Source organism: Salvelinus alpinus, chromosome 11, assembly GCF_045679555.1.
Source record: "Salvelinus alpinus chromosome 11, SLU_Salpinus.1, whole genome shotgun sequence".
Lineage (NCBI taxonomy): Eukaryota > Metazoa > Chordata > Actinopteri > Salmoniformes > Salmonidae > Salvelinus > Salvelinus alpinus.
The window spans coordinates 55,347,591-55,365,711 of NC_092096.1; the positions used below are offsets into that span (position 1 = coordinate 55,347,591).

General features: G+C 46.7%; 1 protein-coding gene across 4 annotated transcripts in view; it reads right to left on the reverse strand.

Moving 5' to 3' along the window:
* Nucleotides 1–18,121, reverse strand: part of LOC139534503 (neuroligin-2-like) — a 230,186-nt gene that overhangs the window by 20,400 nt on the left and 191,665 nt on the right. For all 4 annotated transcript variants that reach the window (XM_071333688.1, XM_071333687.1, XM_071333686.1 and 1 more), the window contains one exon: nt 1–41. This exon is cut by the window's left edge. In XM_071333688.1, coding sequence (XP_071189789.1) covers nt 1–41 — 41 coding nt within the window. The remainder of the gene's footprint in view (nt 42–18,121) is intronic.

Sequence of the window (18,121 nt, forward strand, 5' to 3'; positions counted from 1 at the left end):
ATAGTTTCCCTTGGCTGACTGGTCCCCTGTACTCAGGAAGCCTGTAGAAAAGAGAGGGGGAGAGGTGGAGAGCAGGAGGAGGAAGGAAAGGGGAAGTAGGTCGAGAAAAGAGAGAGGGACCGTGGAAAGGTAGAAGGTAGGGAAAGAGAGAGAGAGGAGATAATAAGGTGACATCGCCAATAGAACGTTTATTTTGTCAGCTTTTGAAGCAATCAGCTTTCGAATAGGAGCGAATTGGGTCACTAGAAACAGCAGAAGAGAGTGGGAAGGAGGGAGGGAGGACGTCAGCAACAATAACCCAGAAAGAAGGCTTGGCCCGTCATTACTTTCCTGACACTGTTAAGGTATGGTACGCAACTAAAGGAATCACCGGCTTTTAAAGCTCCAAACTCCCCTCTCTCCAATGTTTACATACCCTTACCCTTGTCAACCACCCTTCAGGGTTTACCCACGTATTCTACAGTCACCTATCCGCTCACATATTTAGATAAAGGGGGTATAGCATAAAACCAAGGGCTGTGAATAAATAAACTGGTGCAATACTAGATGAAAGCCTCAGCCAATAGCTGGGGTAAGGAGCGCTTGTTAAGGGGAAGGGAGAAAGAGAGGATAGATAGTGGGTGTTCTGTGGCTATGAGGCGGCCCCGGATAGAGAGAGAGAGAGAGAGAAAGAGGCACAGGGTTTCGTGTGTGTGTGTGTGTGTGTGTGTGCGTTTCATCTGCCTCCAAGACACCAGGGGTTGGTTCCCGAGCAGGGGGAGGCTGATCAAAGAGCTGACACTACAGAGAAGACTCTCTCTCACACACACACAGAGACAGAGCGAGAGAGAGACACACACACATTCACACACACATATAAACACACACACGCTGGCGTTGTCTCCCTTTAACACACACCTAAGTCTTTATGCCTCTTATTGAATCAGGTGGACAATGAATAAACATATGGACACACAAACATGTGATACATGGGTTTGGTATGTGTGTGAGGGTGATGGTGCATGTGCGTGTTTGTGTGTGCTCACGGGGTTTGCCTGTGTGCACAGGGTTACGTGCTTCTCCTGTCTCTTTAGTGTGTCCCTGACCGTTGGATCACCCTCACCCTGTCTATACCCAGTGTGTATTCATTCTGTAGGGTGCTGCCTGCCAGTAATGCCAGGGCTGCCAGTGTGTCTCCTGTGTGTGTGTCCATAGGTGCAGTGTGTGTGTGTGTGTGTGTGTGTGTGTGTGTGTGTGTGTGTGTGTGTGTGTGTGTGTGTGTGTGTGTGTGTGTGTGTGTGTGTGTGTGTGTGTGTGTGTGTGTGTGAAGGGAACAGCTGTGTCTGCCTGGCTCTGAATAATCATGCTGGATACGGCTTCCAATATTTACACACACATCTACAGTACACACCACACACACACACACATGGTTTTGTAGGAGTGTTGGAATAAACACATGTATCAACACACACACACTTCTCCAATCCTTCCATTTGCAGCAAGGTGTCAAATCAAAAGAGGACCATCACACTCTCCCAGACGTTTGGTTGGTGTGAATTCAGATAAATATAACTCAAACGATGTTGCATAAAGCTACCTTCATTTAAACAAAACATATGTTCACTGCATCAGGGATGGCATACACGGGCGTTTCGGCTTGTTGGGCTACTTCAGTGTGTAGGTACAAATCTTTTTCATTCAAAGCAGCATTTGCAGGAAACCCAGGCTAGCAACCGATGAGCAGCGGGTGCTTCGAATCAGGGTTGCCAACTTATCTGCCAATCAGGGATGATTCTTCTCTGGTCTACCTGTATACAAGTTAGTGACAGAGAAATACAGAATTCTATAGTGTTTGGGTGTGGGCACGGAGGGCAATTGGGGGACATCAGGCATTAACCATTCATGAATCAATTGCTTTAGGTGTCTGCTCACTTGGATACATGATATCAATTCACGAGATAACTTACCACATAGGACATCAGGCTCGGCCCTTCATAAATAAGTGGGGCTAAGTCATAAATGATGTGCAAAATCTGATACGGACAGTGTTCTTGTATTACAGTCTAAATTTGGCCTATAGGCAGGAGGGGAAATCTGGTTCTTCGTTTAAACCACGTGGGGATACGGAATTTCATTGATATATCTCTTTGGAGTCGTTTGTTGTCGCAATCCCCTCTTTTCATTCGTTCTATAAAGTGTCTCGAAAACTGGCGAGGTGATGCGTTTGACGTCTGACAGCGGATTCATGTTCCTCAAGAATGACTTCCAAGGGATGAAGCCTTGGATCCAATATGAAGCCAATTGCGAGAACAACTAAATAGCGCCTTTAGCAGCGCAAGTTAGACATCACGTCCTCTCATAGGTACATGATCTACAGGGGGAAATCCTTTTCTGAAGGCCTCCTTTCTCTCTCTGACCACATCTGATGGAACTAATACGTTTGATAGATTTCTTGATCGTTAAAGGTGAATGAAGATGGATCTAGAAGGCAGAATTTAAAGGACGAGTCTGACGACAGTATTTGCCAGTGCTTATTGGCAAAAGACAGTTGAGTTTACAGAAAACGATAGTTTACAGAAAACGGTTTTCCGGTTTTTCTTGGGATTTATGAAGTAACTGGCTCCTGTTCAAGCTTTTAAACTTGTTTTTGAACTTTATCCAGCCGGGTATCGGGGATATCCTCTCGAGCGGAAACGCTCAAGGAAAGAGTGTGATTGTCTATCGTATTCTTCCTCTGTGTCACAGACGCGACGCAGTCTATGAAGTTGGCTGACTGGTAAACCTCTTTCTAGAATGGCAACGATCAGTTGTAAGTATAGAATTCTTGATCTGTTGGGTTTTCTGTAATACTGTAGTACTTAGAGATGGTCCCCTTCTTTGTAACATGTACATCTAAGAACTGTACAGAGTTAATGTTCTTTCCCAGAGTGAAGGACATTTACTCTACTCAAGTTAATGTAGTTAAGAAACGTGTTTAATTTAATTTCATAAAGCAATGGTCTATATAGCGGGTCCATTATTTAACATGATCTTTGTAAGGATTATTTACAGTTGCTTCTCCTTTAATTCAGACATCTACTAGGAAGACAGACAGGAAGGAAGACAGGCAGGAAGGCCTGTTACCAACTCCACGCCGCAGCCTAAATATGTCATTACAACTGCCACACGATACTCTCCTGCCTTACGCCGCTGTCACAGCGAGACCCAACCTGTCATCCTGTCTCATTCGGTCTCTCCTGCCACTACTCCTTACAGCAGCTGTAAACGGCGAGGCATTTAACAGGGTCAACTACACATAGTGTTGGAAAGAGAGGGAGATGAAGAGACCTCTTACACCAAGAACACCAAGTTTCACGTTTTGAATGTCACATGGACAAGTACAGTGAAATGCCTTTCTTGCAAACTCAAAAGCCAACTGCAGTAATATTTACAGGGATACTTGATCGATAGAGGTGGATATGCATAGTGGTAACTAGGCATCAGGATAGATGATAAACAGAGTAGCAGCAGTGTATATGATGATTGTATGTGAGTGTGAGTGTGTGTGTGTGTGTGTGTGTGTGTGTGTGTGTGTGTGTGTGTGTGTGTGTGTGTGTGTGTGTGTGTGTGTGTGTGTGTGTGTGTGTGTAGAGTCAGTATAAATGTATGTGCGTAATGGGTGTGTGTGAGCAAATGATGGAGTATGTGTGTGACTGAGCATAAAGACAGTGCAAAGGTCAATAACGATACAAGGTTAACTCAAATAGTCCATGTAGCTATTTTGTTAGCTACTCATCAGTCTTATTGTTTGGAGATAGAAGCTGTTCAAGAGCCTGTTGGTGCCAGACTAGCGCTTGCCGTGCGGAAGCAGAGAGAATGGTCTATGACTTGGGTAGTTGGAGTCTTTAACGATTTTCCGGGTCTTCCTACCATACCACACCGCCTGACATAGATGTCCTAGATGGCCGGGAGCTCGGCCCCAGTGATGAACTGGGCTGTCAGCGCCACCATCTGTAGCACCATGCGATCGAGGGCGGTGCTATGGCCATACCAGGAAGTGATGCAGCCAGTCAAAACGCTCTCAGTGGTACAGCTGTAGAACGGTTTGAGGATTTAAGGGTCAATGACAAACCTTTTCAACCTTCTGAGGGGGAAGAGGAGCTGTCGTGCCTTCTTCACGAGTCTATGTGGATGGGGGCGTGCTTGGTCCTAGTGACGTTGAGGGAGGGGTTGTTGTTCCGGCACCACACTCCCAGGTCACTGACCTCCTCCCTGTAGGCTGACTCATCGTCGCCAATGATCAGACCTACCACCGTCGTGTCGTCAGCAAACTTGATGATGGTGTTGGAGTCGTGTGTGGCCACGCAGTCGTGGGTGAACAGGGAGTACAGGAAGGGACTAAGCACACACCCCTGTGGGGCCCCTGTGTTGAGGGTCAGCGTGGCGGAGGTGATGTTGCCTACGCTCACCACCTGGGGTCGGCCCGTCAGGAAGTCCATGATCCAGTTGCAGAGGGAGGTGTTCAGACCCAGAGTCCTAAGCTTGGTGACGAACTTGGAGGGGACAATGGGGTTGAACGCTGAGAAGTAGTCAATGAAGAGCATAGGTATTCCTCTTATCTAGGTGGGTGAGGGCAGTGTGGAGAGCAATTGAGATGGCATCACCTATGGATCTGTTGGGGCGGTATACAAATACTGGGACAAGGAGAGGTTGAAAATGACTGTGAATATGTGTGCCAGCTGTTCTGCACATACTCTGAGAACACACCCTGGGATACTGTCCGGACCCGCGGCCTTGCAGGTGTTGTCCTGATGAAAAGACCTTTGTCACGTGGGCCTCAGAGAGCGAGATCACCCAGTGTTCTGGGTCGGTGACGGCCCTCACACCCGGCACGATGTTGTTGTTGTCAAAGGGTGCATAAAATGCCTTGACTTCGTCTGGTAGAGAGGCATCGTCGGGCAGATCACGGCTGGGTCTTCTTTTGTAATCCCTAATGGACTGTTGCCCCTGCCACAAGTGGGGGACATCGGCACCTGTGTAATATGATTTCACCGTATTCCTATATTGTCCTTTTGCTCGTTTGATGACTCTGTGGAGGTCACAGTGGGACTAATTGTACTTGTTCCTGTCCTCAGCCGTAGTCTCAGGGTTGTCTGCGATAGCTCTGTGTGAGGTAGCTCTGTGTGAGGTAGCCCTGCTCTTAAGTTTAGCACCAACCTCGGTGTTAATCCAGGGCTTTTGATTGGGGAAGCAGTTTAACAACTCAACGTTTAACAATTGGTTTGTCTGTGGCCCTGTGTAGTTTGTTCCCTCATCTGTCCTCTCTCTCTCTCTCTCTCCCTCCCTCCCTCCATTCCTCCCTCCCTCGTTTGTTTTTGGAACTATTCTAATATCGTATTCTAAAACATTCGTTGTTAGTATTTCTTGGCTGCCGTTGCAATTATTCCTGTGCACCATGTGAGGTTCTAAATTATTCCGATTTTGTGTTCCAGTTGCTGTCACCCCGGGCGAGACCCTCAGCAGGGAGGACGTGTGTGTGTGTATATGTAAAGTGTGTGTGTGTTTGAGTGGTGTGTGCGTTTGTAGTGTGCGTGTTTGTGTGTAGAGGGGGGGGGGGGGGGGGATACAGATAAGGATCCCCCCTCTCCACTCAGAACAGCAGCAGTCTATTCCCCCTGAAAAACAACAGTTAGGATTTGAACAAACAGACAAAAAGAGAAGAACCACGGTGGGCGCCAAAGGCAGGCTTCCGCCTCTCTCCTTCCTCTTTTCCCTCCCTTTCTTTCGTCATATCGACCCACTCTCCCACACTTCCCTTCCTCTTTAAAAGTACTTCCTCTGTCTGTTTCTTGATCAGTTTGTACTTTCAACGCTCTCGTTAAACCCCCTGCATTTGGTATCTCTATCGGAGTTATGTTCAGCGACATATGGCTGTGTGTGAACAGTATGTGCTTGTGAGACAGAAACCAGGCCAGCTCCCAGCTGAGTATGACTGTGTGACAGAGAGCTTCCCTGCAGCTCTCTGTCTGCAGCATTCCCCCTAGCTATCATATTGGGTGTGTGTGTCTCTTTGTTCCTTAATGTGCACAAATATGCGGATGTTACCACAAGCATGAATTGTTAATGTGTGTGTGTGTGTGTGTGTGTGGTATATCTCAGCATGTTTGTAACGAGGATTGATTGCATTCAGCTTTCATCAGGGTGATTCCAACTGTGCCGCAGGGACCTGGGAGGAGAGTCACACACACACACACTCTCGCACACACACACAGAGAGAGAGGGGGGGGGCAGAGAAAGGAGAAGGAAAGGAGACTGTCCGTCAAAGGTGAGTAAGTGACTGCGAGAGGTGTGTGTAGCCATTCGCAGAGAGTCTCACCTCTGCGTTCCAATAGTTTTTATAGAGTGCTGGTGTGTGTCCATCGATTACACTTTGTTGCCTTGTGAACACTTTTACAGGCCTGAGGAACAATAGCTCACTGTGGAGAAGTCCGATCACACACACTGATCCAAGGCAGTGTGTGTTCCCAAGATGGCTCCTCTCCCACAGTCCCTCCCTCCTCCTCTACCTCTTCTTGTTCCCTCACTCCTCCTCTACCTCTTCTCTCTCCCAGTCCCTGGGGATCTCCAACATGTCCAAGCGGGTGTGTGTGTGTGTGTGTGTGTGTGTGTGTGTGTGTGTGTGTGTGTGTGTGTGTGTGTGTGTGTGTGTGTGTGTGTGTGTGTGTGTGTGTGTGTGTGTCTGTGGAGTGCATGTGTGTTTCTGGGGGTAATGGGGGATGAAATAGGGGTGTTAGGGGGCATGTATGGGCAGGGAACATACATGTGATGTCACCAGATGGGCCAGTGTGAACCGCAGCAGGATATCGCGGCCAGCGGCGGACATCAAAGCCAAACATGAATGAGGAGAATAAATCATTGAAATTAAGGAAAGAGGTGATGAGGGGGAGAGAAAAAAATGAAACATGAAAAAGAGCGACCAATTAAGTGCAATCTGCCGTCCATCCCTCTCCTCCATCCCTCGCTCAGGAACAGCTGTGCACCGATAAATGTATTAATAACAATAATAATATATGAAAATACCCTGTGTTTACCTGCCAGAGAATGGTGTTCTACTGAAAAAGTCCCACAGAAAGCCTGCACTATGCATATTGACAGACCGAATGGTGTGTGTGTGCGCGTGTGTGGCAATCCCACATCCTACCCTTAAATAACATAGAACACTGAGCAACGCCACATCTTGATCACAGGGGAACTACACAGATAGATTCTATTCAGATTCATTCTCTATGCAACTTTATTCAATTACATTTGGACTCGTCTGTAAACTTGTGTTGTGGCCCACACTCTGGTTTTGAAACTATCGTTATCATGTGAGGATGATGCCGTTAGGATGTCAATCCAACTCAACCAGCCCTCCACCACTCAAGACTCACACACGAACCACACACTGAAGTCACGACATTCACCATATCACACGCACAAACACACACACAAACACTCACATAAACACTCACATAAACACACATACACACACACAACCTCTCCAGCTCATAGAGAAATCAGACTTGCTATGTTCATCTCAAACACACACACACGCAAAAAATCTCCGCTTTTCCCCCCTCCGTCAATGTAATTAAAATATGCAAATGATATGATAAAACGCATTTAATCTCAGTGATGACTGTGGCAGTTATGCAGAGCTCAGTGAATATTTGAATAGTGTTTGTCAGATAAGGCCCATTGGCATCGATAGCGGTGCGGTGAGGAGTGGGTAGGATAGGAAACTAATGACAAAGGGAATTGTTGGCTTATCTCATTTCTACACACACATCTGACTTCTGGATGGCTGCCTCCTCGCACCACTGGCTGTTTCGTAGCTCTCTACTGCAGTCCACTGATGAGAGGCACTTCACATACATGAATTACACACAGCGAGGAAGGTGCATGCGTGTGTGCATTTAACATGCATATCTGTATTAATGACAGTTCACATAGGGGTTAGTGTGGGTGGGTAAAATGTCATTCCAACTCCTTACTTGGTACCACTCTTTCTTCATCCTTCCCTCTACCTCTCTTCTTTTTGTACATGTCATTTGTATTACCTTTATTTAACTAGGCAAGTCAGTAAAGAACACCTTCTTATTTACAATGACGGCCTACCCCGGCCAAACCCGGATGACTATGGGACTCCCAATCACAGCCGGATGTGATACAGCCTGGATTTGAACCAGGGACTGTGGTGACACCTCTTGCACTGAGATGCAGTGTCTTAGACCGCTGTACGGTTAGGGTACGGTATTGTTCCCTGGGGTACACAAAGATCAAAATACACAACGTATCTTCAGGGGTACACATATGATCTCACATGGTACTGTTCCGTACCTTTTAGGGTACATGTGTGGATAAAGAGTACGATGGTACATTTTGGTTCCCAAATTGTGAATATAAAAGGTATCTCCATTGGAGGCATGGCTTAGTCATGGTGTGGCTTTCAGTTAGTTATTTTTGGCCACCGGTGAGTGGAAGTGTTGCTTCAGTTGAAATAGTATACGGTTATGTTAATTCAAGTTTGAGCATGTCCACTGCCAGTTCTGAAATCTTTAAAAGCTGACATGAGATCAGGTGACAATAAAGAGCCGTAACTAACAGTACAGCAGTCTTAAAACAACACTGAGTGACCTAGATCAGGGGTACGGACCTATTGGCGTAATGGTTAAGGTTTCGGCTTGACAGTTGCTGGACCCAGGTTCGAGGCACGGTCGGGGCCACCCCTTGAATTTGCTACATTGGTGTCAGAAGGTGGATGGCGTGTACACGTGAGGCTCTTGGTATAGCGAAGAGGTACATTTTTCCACTTACAAAAGGAACAAGTGGCTTTGTCACTGTGGCGGTACCCTAAAAATGCTAATCTGTACATTTTGTCTCTTAAGGAACGAACTGCAAGGGTGCGATTATATTCCTACAAGTAATTGTATGGATGTACTGTACCTTACAGGGTACCACTACACCGACAGCGTTTAAACCCCTTTAAGTACAATTCGGTACCTTTTTTTTCTGAGTGTAGGTGTCTGTGTGAGGGAGAGGATGTAACGTGTGTGTATGTATCTCCGGGATGACTCACTATGCTGTACAGCGGTACAGTACAGTACCCTGACAGATTATCCTCAGCCTAGTGGGAGCTGACAACAGCACTCTAGTCATTTCTCTTTATGTCTCTCTCTCTGTATCGCTCTCTCTTTCTCCTCTCTCGCAGTCTAAGTGTCCATCTCCCTCTTCTCTACCCCCTTTAATTCTCACATTCTCTCTCTCCGCTCCTGTTGTTGTCCAGGAAATGTAATCCCCTACTTTTTATAATAGAGAGAGATAAACAGAGTGCTCTTTCCAAGAGTTAAATAAAAGAGAGATGGCTAGAGGGAGAGAAAGAGAGAGAGAAATGTTCAAGACCCTAAGAGTTGTTCATGACCCTGATGCATAATTCATCTGGTAACACGAATGAATGAACAAGGTAAATAAATAGCTATTCATTCTGCCCAACGCTCTCTCTGTGTGTGTTAGCGACCCAACTCTCTTTCTGTGTGTCTGTGTGTTAACGACCCAACTCTCTTTCTCTCTGTGTGTGTGTTAACGACCCAACTCTCTTTCTCTCTGTGTGTGTTAACGACCCAACTCTCTTTCTCTCTGTGTGTGTGTGTTAACGACCGACCCAACTCTCTTTCTCTCTGTGTGTGTTAACGACCCAACTCTCTTTCTCTCTGTGTGTGTTAACGACCCAACTCTCTTTCTCTCTGTGTGTGTGTTAACGACCCAACTCTCTTTCTCTCTGTGTGTGTGTTAACGACCCAACTCTCTTTCTCTGTGTGTGTGTGTTAACGACCCAACTCTCTTTCTCTCTGTGTGTGTGTTAACGACCCAACTCTCATTCTCTCTGTGTGTGTGTTAACGACCCAACTCTCTTTCTCTCTGTGTGTGTGTTAACGACCCAACTCTCTTTCTCTCTGTGTGTGTTAACGACCCAACTCTCTTTCTCTCTGTGTGTGTGTTAACGACCCAACTCTCTTTCTCTCTGTGTGTGTGTTAACGACCCAACTCTCTTTCTCTCTGTGTGTGTGTTAACGACCCAACTCTCATTCTCTCTGTGTGTGTGTTATCGACCCAACCCTCTTTCTCTCTGTGTGTGTGTTAACGACCCAACTCTCTTTCTCTCTGTGTGTGTTAACGACCCAACTCTCTTTCTCTCTGTGTGTGTGTTAACGACCCAACTCTCCTTCTCTCTGTGTGCGTGTGTGTGTGTTAACGACCCAACTCTCTTTCTCTCTGTGTGTGTTAACGACCCAACTCTCTTTCTCTCTGTGTGTGTGTTAACGACCCAACTCTCTTTCTCTCTGTGTGTGTTAACGACCCAACTCTCTTTCTCTCTGTGTGTGTGTTAACGACCCAACTCTCTTTCTCTCTGTGTGTGTGTTAACGACCCAACTCTCTTTCTCTCTGTGTGTGTGTTAACGACCCAACTCTCATTCTCTCTGTGTGTGTGTTAACGACCCAACCCTCTTTCTCTCTGTGTGTGTGTTAACGACCCAACTCTCTTTCTCTCTGTGTGTGTGTTAACGACCCAACTCTCATTCTCTCTGTGTGCGTGTGTGTGTGTTAACGACCCAACTCGTTTTCTATATCAACAATCTGGGTCAGCCTTTCATATTTCCTCGGCCACAACTCACAACAAGCTTCCATCTAAGAGGATGTGGTACAGATCTAGGATCCGCTAACCCTAACCTAACCTTAACCATTAGAGGGGAGAAATGCAAAACAAACCTGAGATCAGCGTCAAGGGTAATTTCATCCTTCTCCATTCTTTCATTGTTTCCCCCATTAGGCGCGCGCGTGTGTGTATGTGTGTGCGCGCTATATTTTGTCTTCCTGCTATCACCTTCTCACAGTGCAACAATGTTATTTGGCAGGTGCAGGGCAGTGGTCTAGTGTTGGAGTTATCTTAGAGAGGCCTGCTGCTCCCTATTTGGCAGGTGCAGGGCAGTGGTCTAGTGTTGGAGTTATCTTAGAGAGGCCTGCTGCTCCCTATTTGGCAGGTGCAGGGCAGTGGTCTAGTGTTGGAGTTATCTTAGAGAGGCCTGCTGCTCCCTATTTGGCAGGTGCAGGGCAGTGGTCTAGTGTTGGAGTTATCTTAGAGAGGCCTGCTGCTCCCTATTTGGCAGGTGCAGGGCAGTGGTCTAGTGTTGGAGTTATCTTAGAGAGGCCTGCTGCTCCCTATTTGGCAGGTGCAGGGCAGTGGTCTAGTGTTGAAGTTATCTTAGCGAGGCCTGCTGCTCCCTATTTGGCAGGTGCAGGGCAGTGGTCTAGTGTTGGAGTTATCTTAGCGAGGCCTGCTGCTCTCTATTTGGCAGGTGCAGGGCAGTGCCACCGTCTGTCTGCTGGGTTGATTAATAAGTAGCGGCAGTGTAGTAACAGAGTGGGCGGCACAAAACGCTGGCGGGCCCATGATACACTGATTAATGCCACACACACACACACACACACACACACACACACACACACACACACACACACACACACACACACACACACACACACACACACACACACACACACACACACACACACACACACACTGCAGGACTTGAGGGCTTATTACACAAGTATACACACACACATCCAGCAGAGTGTTGTGAGTGATGGCTCATCAGTGCAACCTTATCCACGCCACGCTCTCTTAAACACGAGCATTGAGGCATCACAAAACACTTCCTGTTAATTCCTGTTGCCTGACACACACACTGCTGCTAACACGATAGACAGCTAGACGGCCAGACGGACGGATGGACGGACAGACAAGGGAGGAACAACCTGTTTTGGTTGGAGACGAAATACAATAAATGTAATTGAATGTTTCTCTCAGTTGTTGGTTCAGGTTTATGAGGTTTTAGTGTGGAGACCTACAGCAAGAGGCTATGATATGCTTGCCAACTGTGTAATGTTCATATGGTGCTGTTTGTTTGTTTGTGTGTGTGTGTGTGTGTGTGTGTGTGTGTGTGTGTGTGTGTGTGTGTGTGTGTGTGTGTGTGTGTGTGTGTGTGTGTGTGTGTGTGTGTGTGTGTGTGTGTGTGTGTGTGTGTGTGTGTGTGTGTGTGTGTGTTCGTGAGGTATTAGGCTGCAGGTGTGACCTGGGCCAGGTCTGCATTATTACTGTGTTGGCTAAGGAACATATAGGGCTAGATAAGAAGAGAGCAGAGTGGTTGCCAATACATACAGTGTCTTGCGTAAGTATTCACCCCCCTTGGCATTTTTCCTATTTTGTTGCCTTACAACCTGGAATTCAAATAGATTTTTGGGGGGTTTGTATCATTTGATTTAAACAACCTGCCTACCACTTTGAAGATGCAAAATATTTTTTATTGTGAAACAGACAAGAAATAAGACAAAAAAACTGAAAACTTGAGCATACATAACTCCAAGTCAATACTTTGCAGAGCCACATTTTGCAGCAATTACAGCTTCAAGTCTCTTGTGGTATGTCTCTATAAGCTTGACACATCTAGCCACTGGGATTTTTGCCCATTCTTCAAGGCAAAACTGTTCCAGCTCCTTGAAGTTGGATGGGTTCTGCTTGTGTACAGCAATCTTTAAGTCATACCACAGATTCTCAATTGGATTGAGGTCTGGGCTTTGACTAGGCCATTCCAAGACATTTAAATGTTTCCCCTTCAACCACCCAAGTGTTGCTTTAGCAGTATGCTTAATGTCATTGTCCTGCTGGAAGGTGAACCTCCGTCCCAGTCTCAAATCTCTGGAAGACTAAAACAGGTTCCCCTCAAGAATTTCCCTGTATTTAGCGGCATCTATCATTCCTTCAATTATGACCAGTTTCCCGGTCTCTGCCGATGAAAGACATCCTCACAATGAAGCATGGTGGTGGCAGCATCATGCTGTGGGGATGTCTTCTCGGGGTGATGAGAGGTGTTGGGTTTGCGCCAGATATAGTGTTTTCCTTGATGGCCAAAAAACTCTGTCATCTGACCAGAGTACCTTCTTCCATATGTTTGGGGAGTCTCCCACATGCCTTTTGGCGAACACCAAACGTGGTTGCTTATTTTTTTCTTTAAGCAATGGCTTTTTTCTGGCCACTCTTCCGTAAAGCCCAGCTCTGTGGAGTGTACGGCTTAAAGTGGTCCTATGGACAGATACTCAAATCTCCGCTGTGGAGCTTTGCAGCTCCTTCAGGGTTTTCTTCGGTCTCTTTGTTGCCTCTTTGATTAATGCCCTCCTTGCCTGGTTGGTGAGTTTTGGTGGGGGGCCCTCTCTTGGCAGGTTTGTTGTGATGCCATATTCTATCCATTTTTAGAATAATGGATTTAATGGTGCTCCGCGGGATGTTCAAAGTTTCTGATATTTTTTTTATAACCCAACCCTGATCTGTACTTCTCCACAACTTTGTCCCTGACCTGTTTGGAGAGCTCCTTGGTCTTCATGGTGCTGCTTGTTTGGTGGTGCCCCTTGCTTAGTGGTGTTGAAGACTCTGGGGTCTTTCAGAACAGGTGTATATATACTGAGATCATGTGACAGATCATGTGACACTTAAATAAAGTCCAACTGTATGTAATCTAACTAATTATATGACTTCTGAAGGTCATTGGTTGCACCAGATCTTATTTAGGGGCTTGATAGCAAAAGGGGTGAATACATATGCATGCACCACTTTTCTATTTTACATTTTTTAGAATTCTTTGAAACAAGTGATTTTTTTCATTTTACTTCACCAATTTCGGACTATTTTGTGTATGTCCATTTGTAACGATTGTCTATTTCGTCCTCCTCATCGGACGAGGAGAGGCGAGAAGGATCGGACCAATATGCAGAGTGGTTCGTGCTCATGATGATTTATTAAAACCGAAACTGAACACTGAAATACAAAACAATAAACGAAGTGCAGAAAACCGAAACAGTACCGTGTGGTGAAAACACTAACACGGTAGACAAACACCCACAAAACACACGTGAAACCCAGGCTGCCTAAGTACGATTCTCAATCAGGGACAACGATTGACAGCTGCCTCTGATTGAGAATCATACCAGGCCGAACACAAAATCCCAACATAGAAAATCACACATAGACAACCCACCCAACTCACGCCCTGACCATACTAAATAAATACAAAACAAGGGAAAACAGGTCAGGAACGTGACACCATTACATGAAATCCAAATAAAAATCAATTTAAATTACAGGTTGTAATACAACAAAATAGGAAAAACACCAAGGGGGATGAATACTTTTGCAAGGCACTGTACACCCACAGGGTCCTATAAAATTTTAGTTTTTTGTTCCCAAATTACGTTTTCTCTGGGGGGGTTTTCCAGGTTTGAGTTTTCCCAGTTTTCACTCTCAAAATCACACCTTTTTTGTTGTTGATAAACAACACAATTGGTTGTTTTAAGTCCACAACAATTCTTAAACCACATCAGGAAACCATTTTTGAGGTCTGGGAAAAATCTAATACATTTCGATTTTTGGGTGTAGGAATAGTTTTTTGGGGTTGGAGACATTTCTGTTATTGCAGAGTTTGCAAAACAAATGGCCACTGGATTGATGCAAAGAATCATGATATCATTCTGCCAGGCTGGCATAGGCTACTTTCTAGTTAACATTTAATTAAGAAGGATTTTGGGAAGGTCTTCACATCTCTACACACACGTGTAGCTGCGTTGACTTCTGATACGGGCTGTGGTGCTGGGGCTTCTACCCAGACTCCCTTGCGGCTGGGGGTCAGCTCACCTCTATCAGCAACTGGGGCTGCTGGCGTGCTCCTCTGTTACCTGGCAACCAGCCAAAGCTACCGACTACCATATTACTGGAGATGAAGTGGAGGAGGAAACTGTGTCTGTCTGTCTTTCTTTCTGTTGGTCTGTATGTATGTCTGTCTGTCTGTCTTGTCTGTCTGTCTGTCTGTCTGCCTGTCTGTCTGCCTGTCTGTCTGTCTGTCTGTCTGTCTGCCTGTATATTGGTCTGTATGTATGTATGTCTTGTCTGTCTGTCTGCCTGTATATTGGTCTGTCTGTCTGTCTGTCTGTCTGTCTGTCTGTCTGTCTGTCTGTCTGTCTGCCTGCCTGCCTGCCTGCCTGCCTGTCTGTCTGCATGTCTGTCTGTCTGTCTGTCTGTCTGTATGTATGTATGTATGTCTGTTTGTCTGTCTGTCGGTCTGCCTGTCTGTCTGTATATTGGTCTGTCTGTCTGTATATTGATGTCTGTTGGTCTGTCCACCCGTCCGTCTGTCGTCTCGCCTGTTTCAATCAATTTGTGACTTCCTCCACAGCTCTCTCTGGTTCAGCTCTCTATCTCTATTTTTATCATCTCTGTCTACCTGTCTGTCAATCTTTCTGTCCATCTTTCTCACTCTCCCTGGCAGTCTTGATTCCATCATCACTCTAGCATTCCAGTTCTTCTCCTCCCTCCCCTCATCACTTTTTATTTTCGATGAAGCATGGCCTACTGGTCTCCTTCATTATCTCACACTTCCTCCTCCTCTCTCTCCCCCTCTCTCTTCCACCTTCTCCCTCTCTCTTCCTCCTCTCTCTCTCCCCCTCTCTCTTCCACCTTCCTCCTCTCTCTCTCCCCCTCTCTCTTCCACCTTCTCCCTCTCTCTTCCACCTTCTCCCTCTCTCTTCCTCCTCTCTCTCTCCCACCTTCCTCCTCGCTCTCTCCCCCTCTCTCTTCCACCTTCTCCCTCTCTCTCTCCCCCTCTCTCTTCCACCTTCTCCCTCTCTCTCTCCCCCTCTCTCTTCCACCTTCCTCCTCTCTCTTCCACCTTCCTCCTCTCTCTTCCACCTTCTCCCTCTCTCTCTCCCCCTCTCTCTTCCACCTTCTCCATCTCTCCCCCTCTCTCTTCCACCTTCTTCCTCTCTCTCTCCCCCTCTCTCTTCCACCTTCTCCCTCCCCCTCTCTCTTCCACCTTCTCCCTCTCTCTCTCCCCCTCTCTCCTCCACCTCCCTCTCTCTCTCCCCCTCTCTCTTCCACCTTCTCCCTCTCTCTCTTCCACCTTCTCCCTCTCTCCATCTCTCAGCTCCTTTCATATTAGAATCTTTCTTATCATCTATGAAGGGAGTGTGTCTGGGGAGGGTATTAAACCTTAGTGCCATGGCCCTGTCTTGGCCGCACATCACACACTCATGAGGTGGGCTGAATATGTAAGTGGGCGTACTGTACTGTATGTGGGTTGGTCGTGGATGAGGTGGGCTGAATATGTAAGTGGGCGTACTATACTGTATGTGGGTTGGTCGTGGATGAGGTGGGCTGAATATGTAAGTGGGCGTACTGTACTGTATGTGGGTTGGTCGTGGATGAGGTGGGCTGAATATGTAAGTGGGCGTACTGTACTGTATGTGGGTTGGTCGTGGATGAGGTTGGCTGAATATGTAAGTGGGCGTACTGTACTGTATGTGGGTTGGTCGTGGATGAGGTGGTCTGAATATGTAAGTGGGCGTACTGTACTGTATGTGAGTTGGTCGTGGATGAGGTGGTCTGAATATGTAAGTGGGCGTACTGTACTGTATGTGAGTTGGTCGTGGATGAGGTGGGCTGAATATGTAAGTGGGCGTACTGTACTGTATGTGGGTTGGTCGTGGATGAGGTGGGCTGAATATGTAAGTGGGCGTACTGTACTGTATGTGGGTTTCAGACGGGGTTGGTTGTCTGTTTCTTTCTGCTTATAATTGTCAGGAATTCTGGTATTTCTCCCATTTATTTGATTTAGGGTCTCCCCCCCCCCCCCCCTCCCATACCTCTAGGCATTGTTCAGATGGAGCTCTGTGTTCTACACGGAGTGTGTGTGTGCAGCTGTTAGCGCTGAGGCCTGCAGTTTGTCAGCTAGGCGGCTCCTCTATGAATATTCAACAAGCGTTAGTAAGGCCAGGCAACGGAGAGGGAACTGGCAGAAAGAGAGAGGGATGAAGGGGCGGAGAGATGGATGGAGAGGGGTTGAAGAACGAATGAGCGAGTGAGAGTTGGGGAATGAGAAAGAGAGAAATTAGACAGAGAGGGGATGAGAAAAATTGAAAGAAAGAGAAAGGAGAAGTGAAGGAATGAGAAAGAGAAAGGAGAAGAGGGAATGAGAAAGAGAAAGGAGAAGAGGGAATGAGAAAGAGAAAGAAGAAGAGGGAATGAGAAAGAGAAAGGAGAAGAGGGAATGAGAAAGAGTGAAAATAATAGAGACGGAATGAACAATAGAGAAAGAGAAAGCGGAATAAAGAGAGACATTGTGTGGACAGGAGAACTAAGAGGAGAGAGAGAGAGAGAGAGAGAGAGAGAGAGAGAGAGAGAGAGAGAGAGAGAGAGAGAGAATGAGAGAATGAGAGAGAATGAGAGAAAGAGGCAGAGAGTGAAAGAGAAGGAGACAGAGACAGAGACAGAGAGAGAGAGAGAGAGAGAGAGAGAGAGAGAGAGAGAGAGAGAGAATGAGAGAATGAGAGAGAATGAGAGAAAGAGGCAGAGAGTGAAAGAGAAGGAGACAGAGACAGAGAGACAGAGAGAGAGAGAGAGAGAGAGAGAGAGAGAGAGAGAGAGAGAGAGAGAGAGAGAGAGAGAGATGGGGAGGGTGGGGGTGTACCTGGGCCAGGTCTGACACTGAGGAACTGACCCTCTGTCTAAAGCTCCAGCCCATGATGGATGACCAGGGGCCTGTGGTGTGTGTGTGGCTCCCTGAAACTCCACGAGGCAATCACACAGCCCACGAGCCAATCATAGATGCTGTAGTACAGGTAGGGCCCTGCGGCTGTAGGACAGTGGGATGTGGGGTGGCCATTTAAAGTATGGCAGTGTTTTCCACCAGCGCCGGCTATACAGCCGATTAGTAAAGTATGGCAGTGTTTTCCACCAGCGCCGGCTATACAGCCGATTAGTAAAGTATGGCAGTGTTTTCCACTAGCGCCGGCTATACAGCCGATTAGTAAAGTATGGCAGTGTTTTCCACCAGCGCCGGCTATACAGCCGATTAGTAAAGTATGGCAGTGTTTTCCACTAGCGCCGGCTATACAGCCGATTAGTAAAGTATGGCAGTGTTTTCCACTAGCGCCGGCTATACAGCCGATTAGTAAAGTATGGCAGTGTTTTCCACTAGCGCCGGCTATACAGCCGATTAGTAAAGTATGGCAGTGTTTTCCA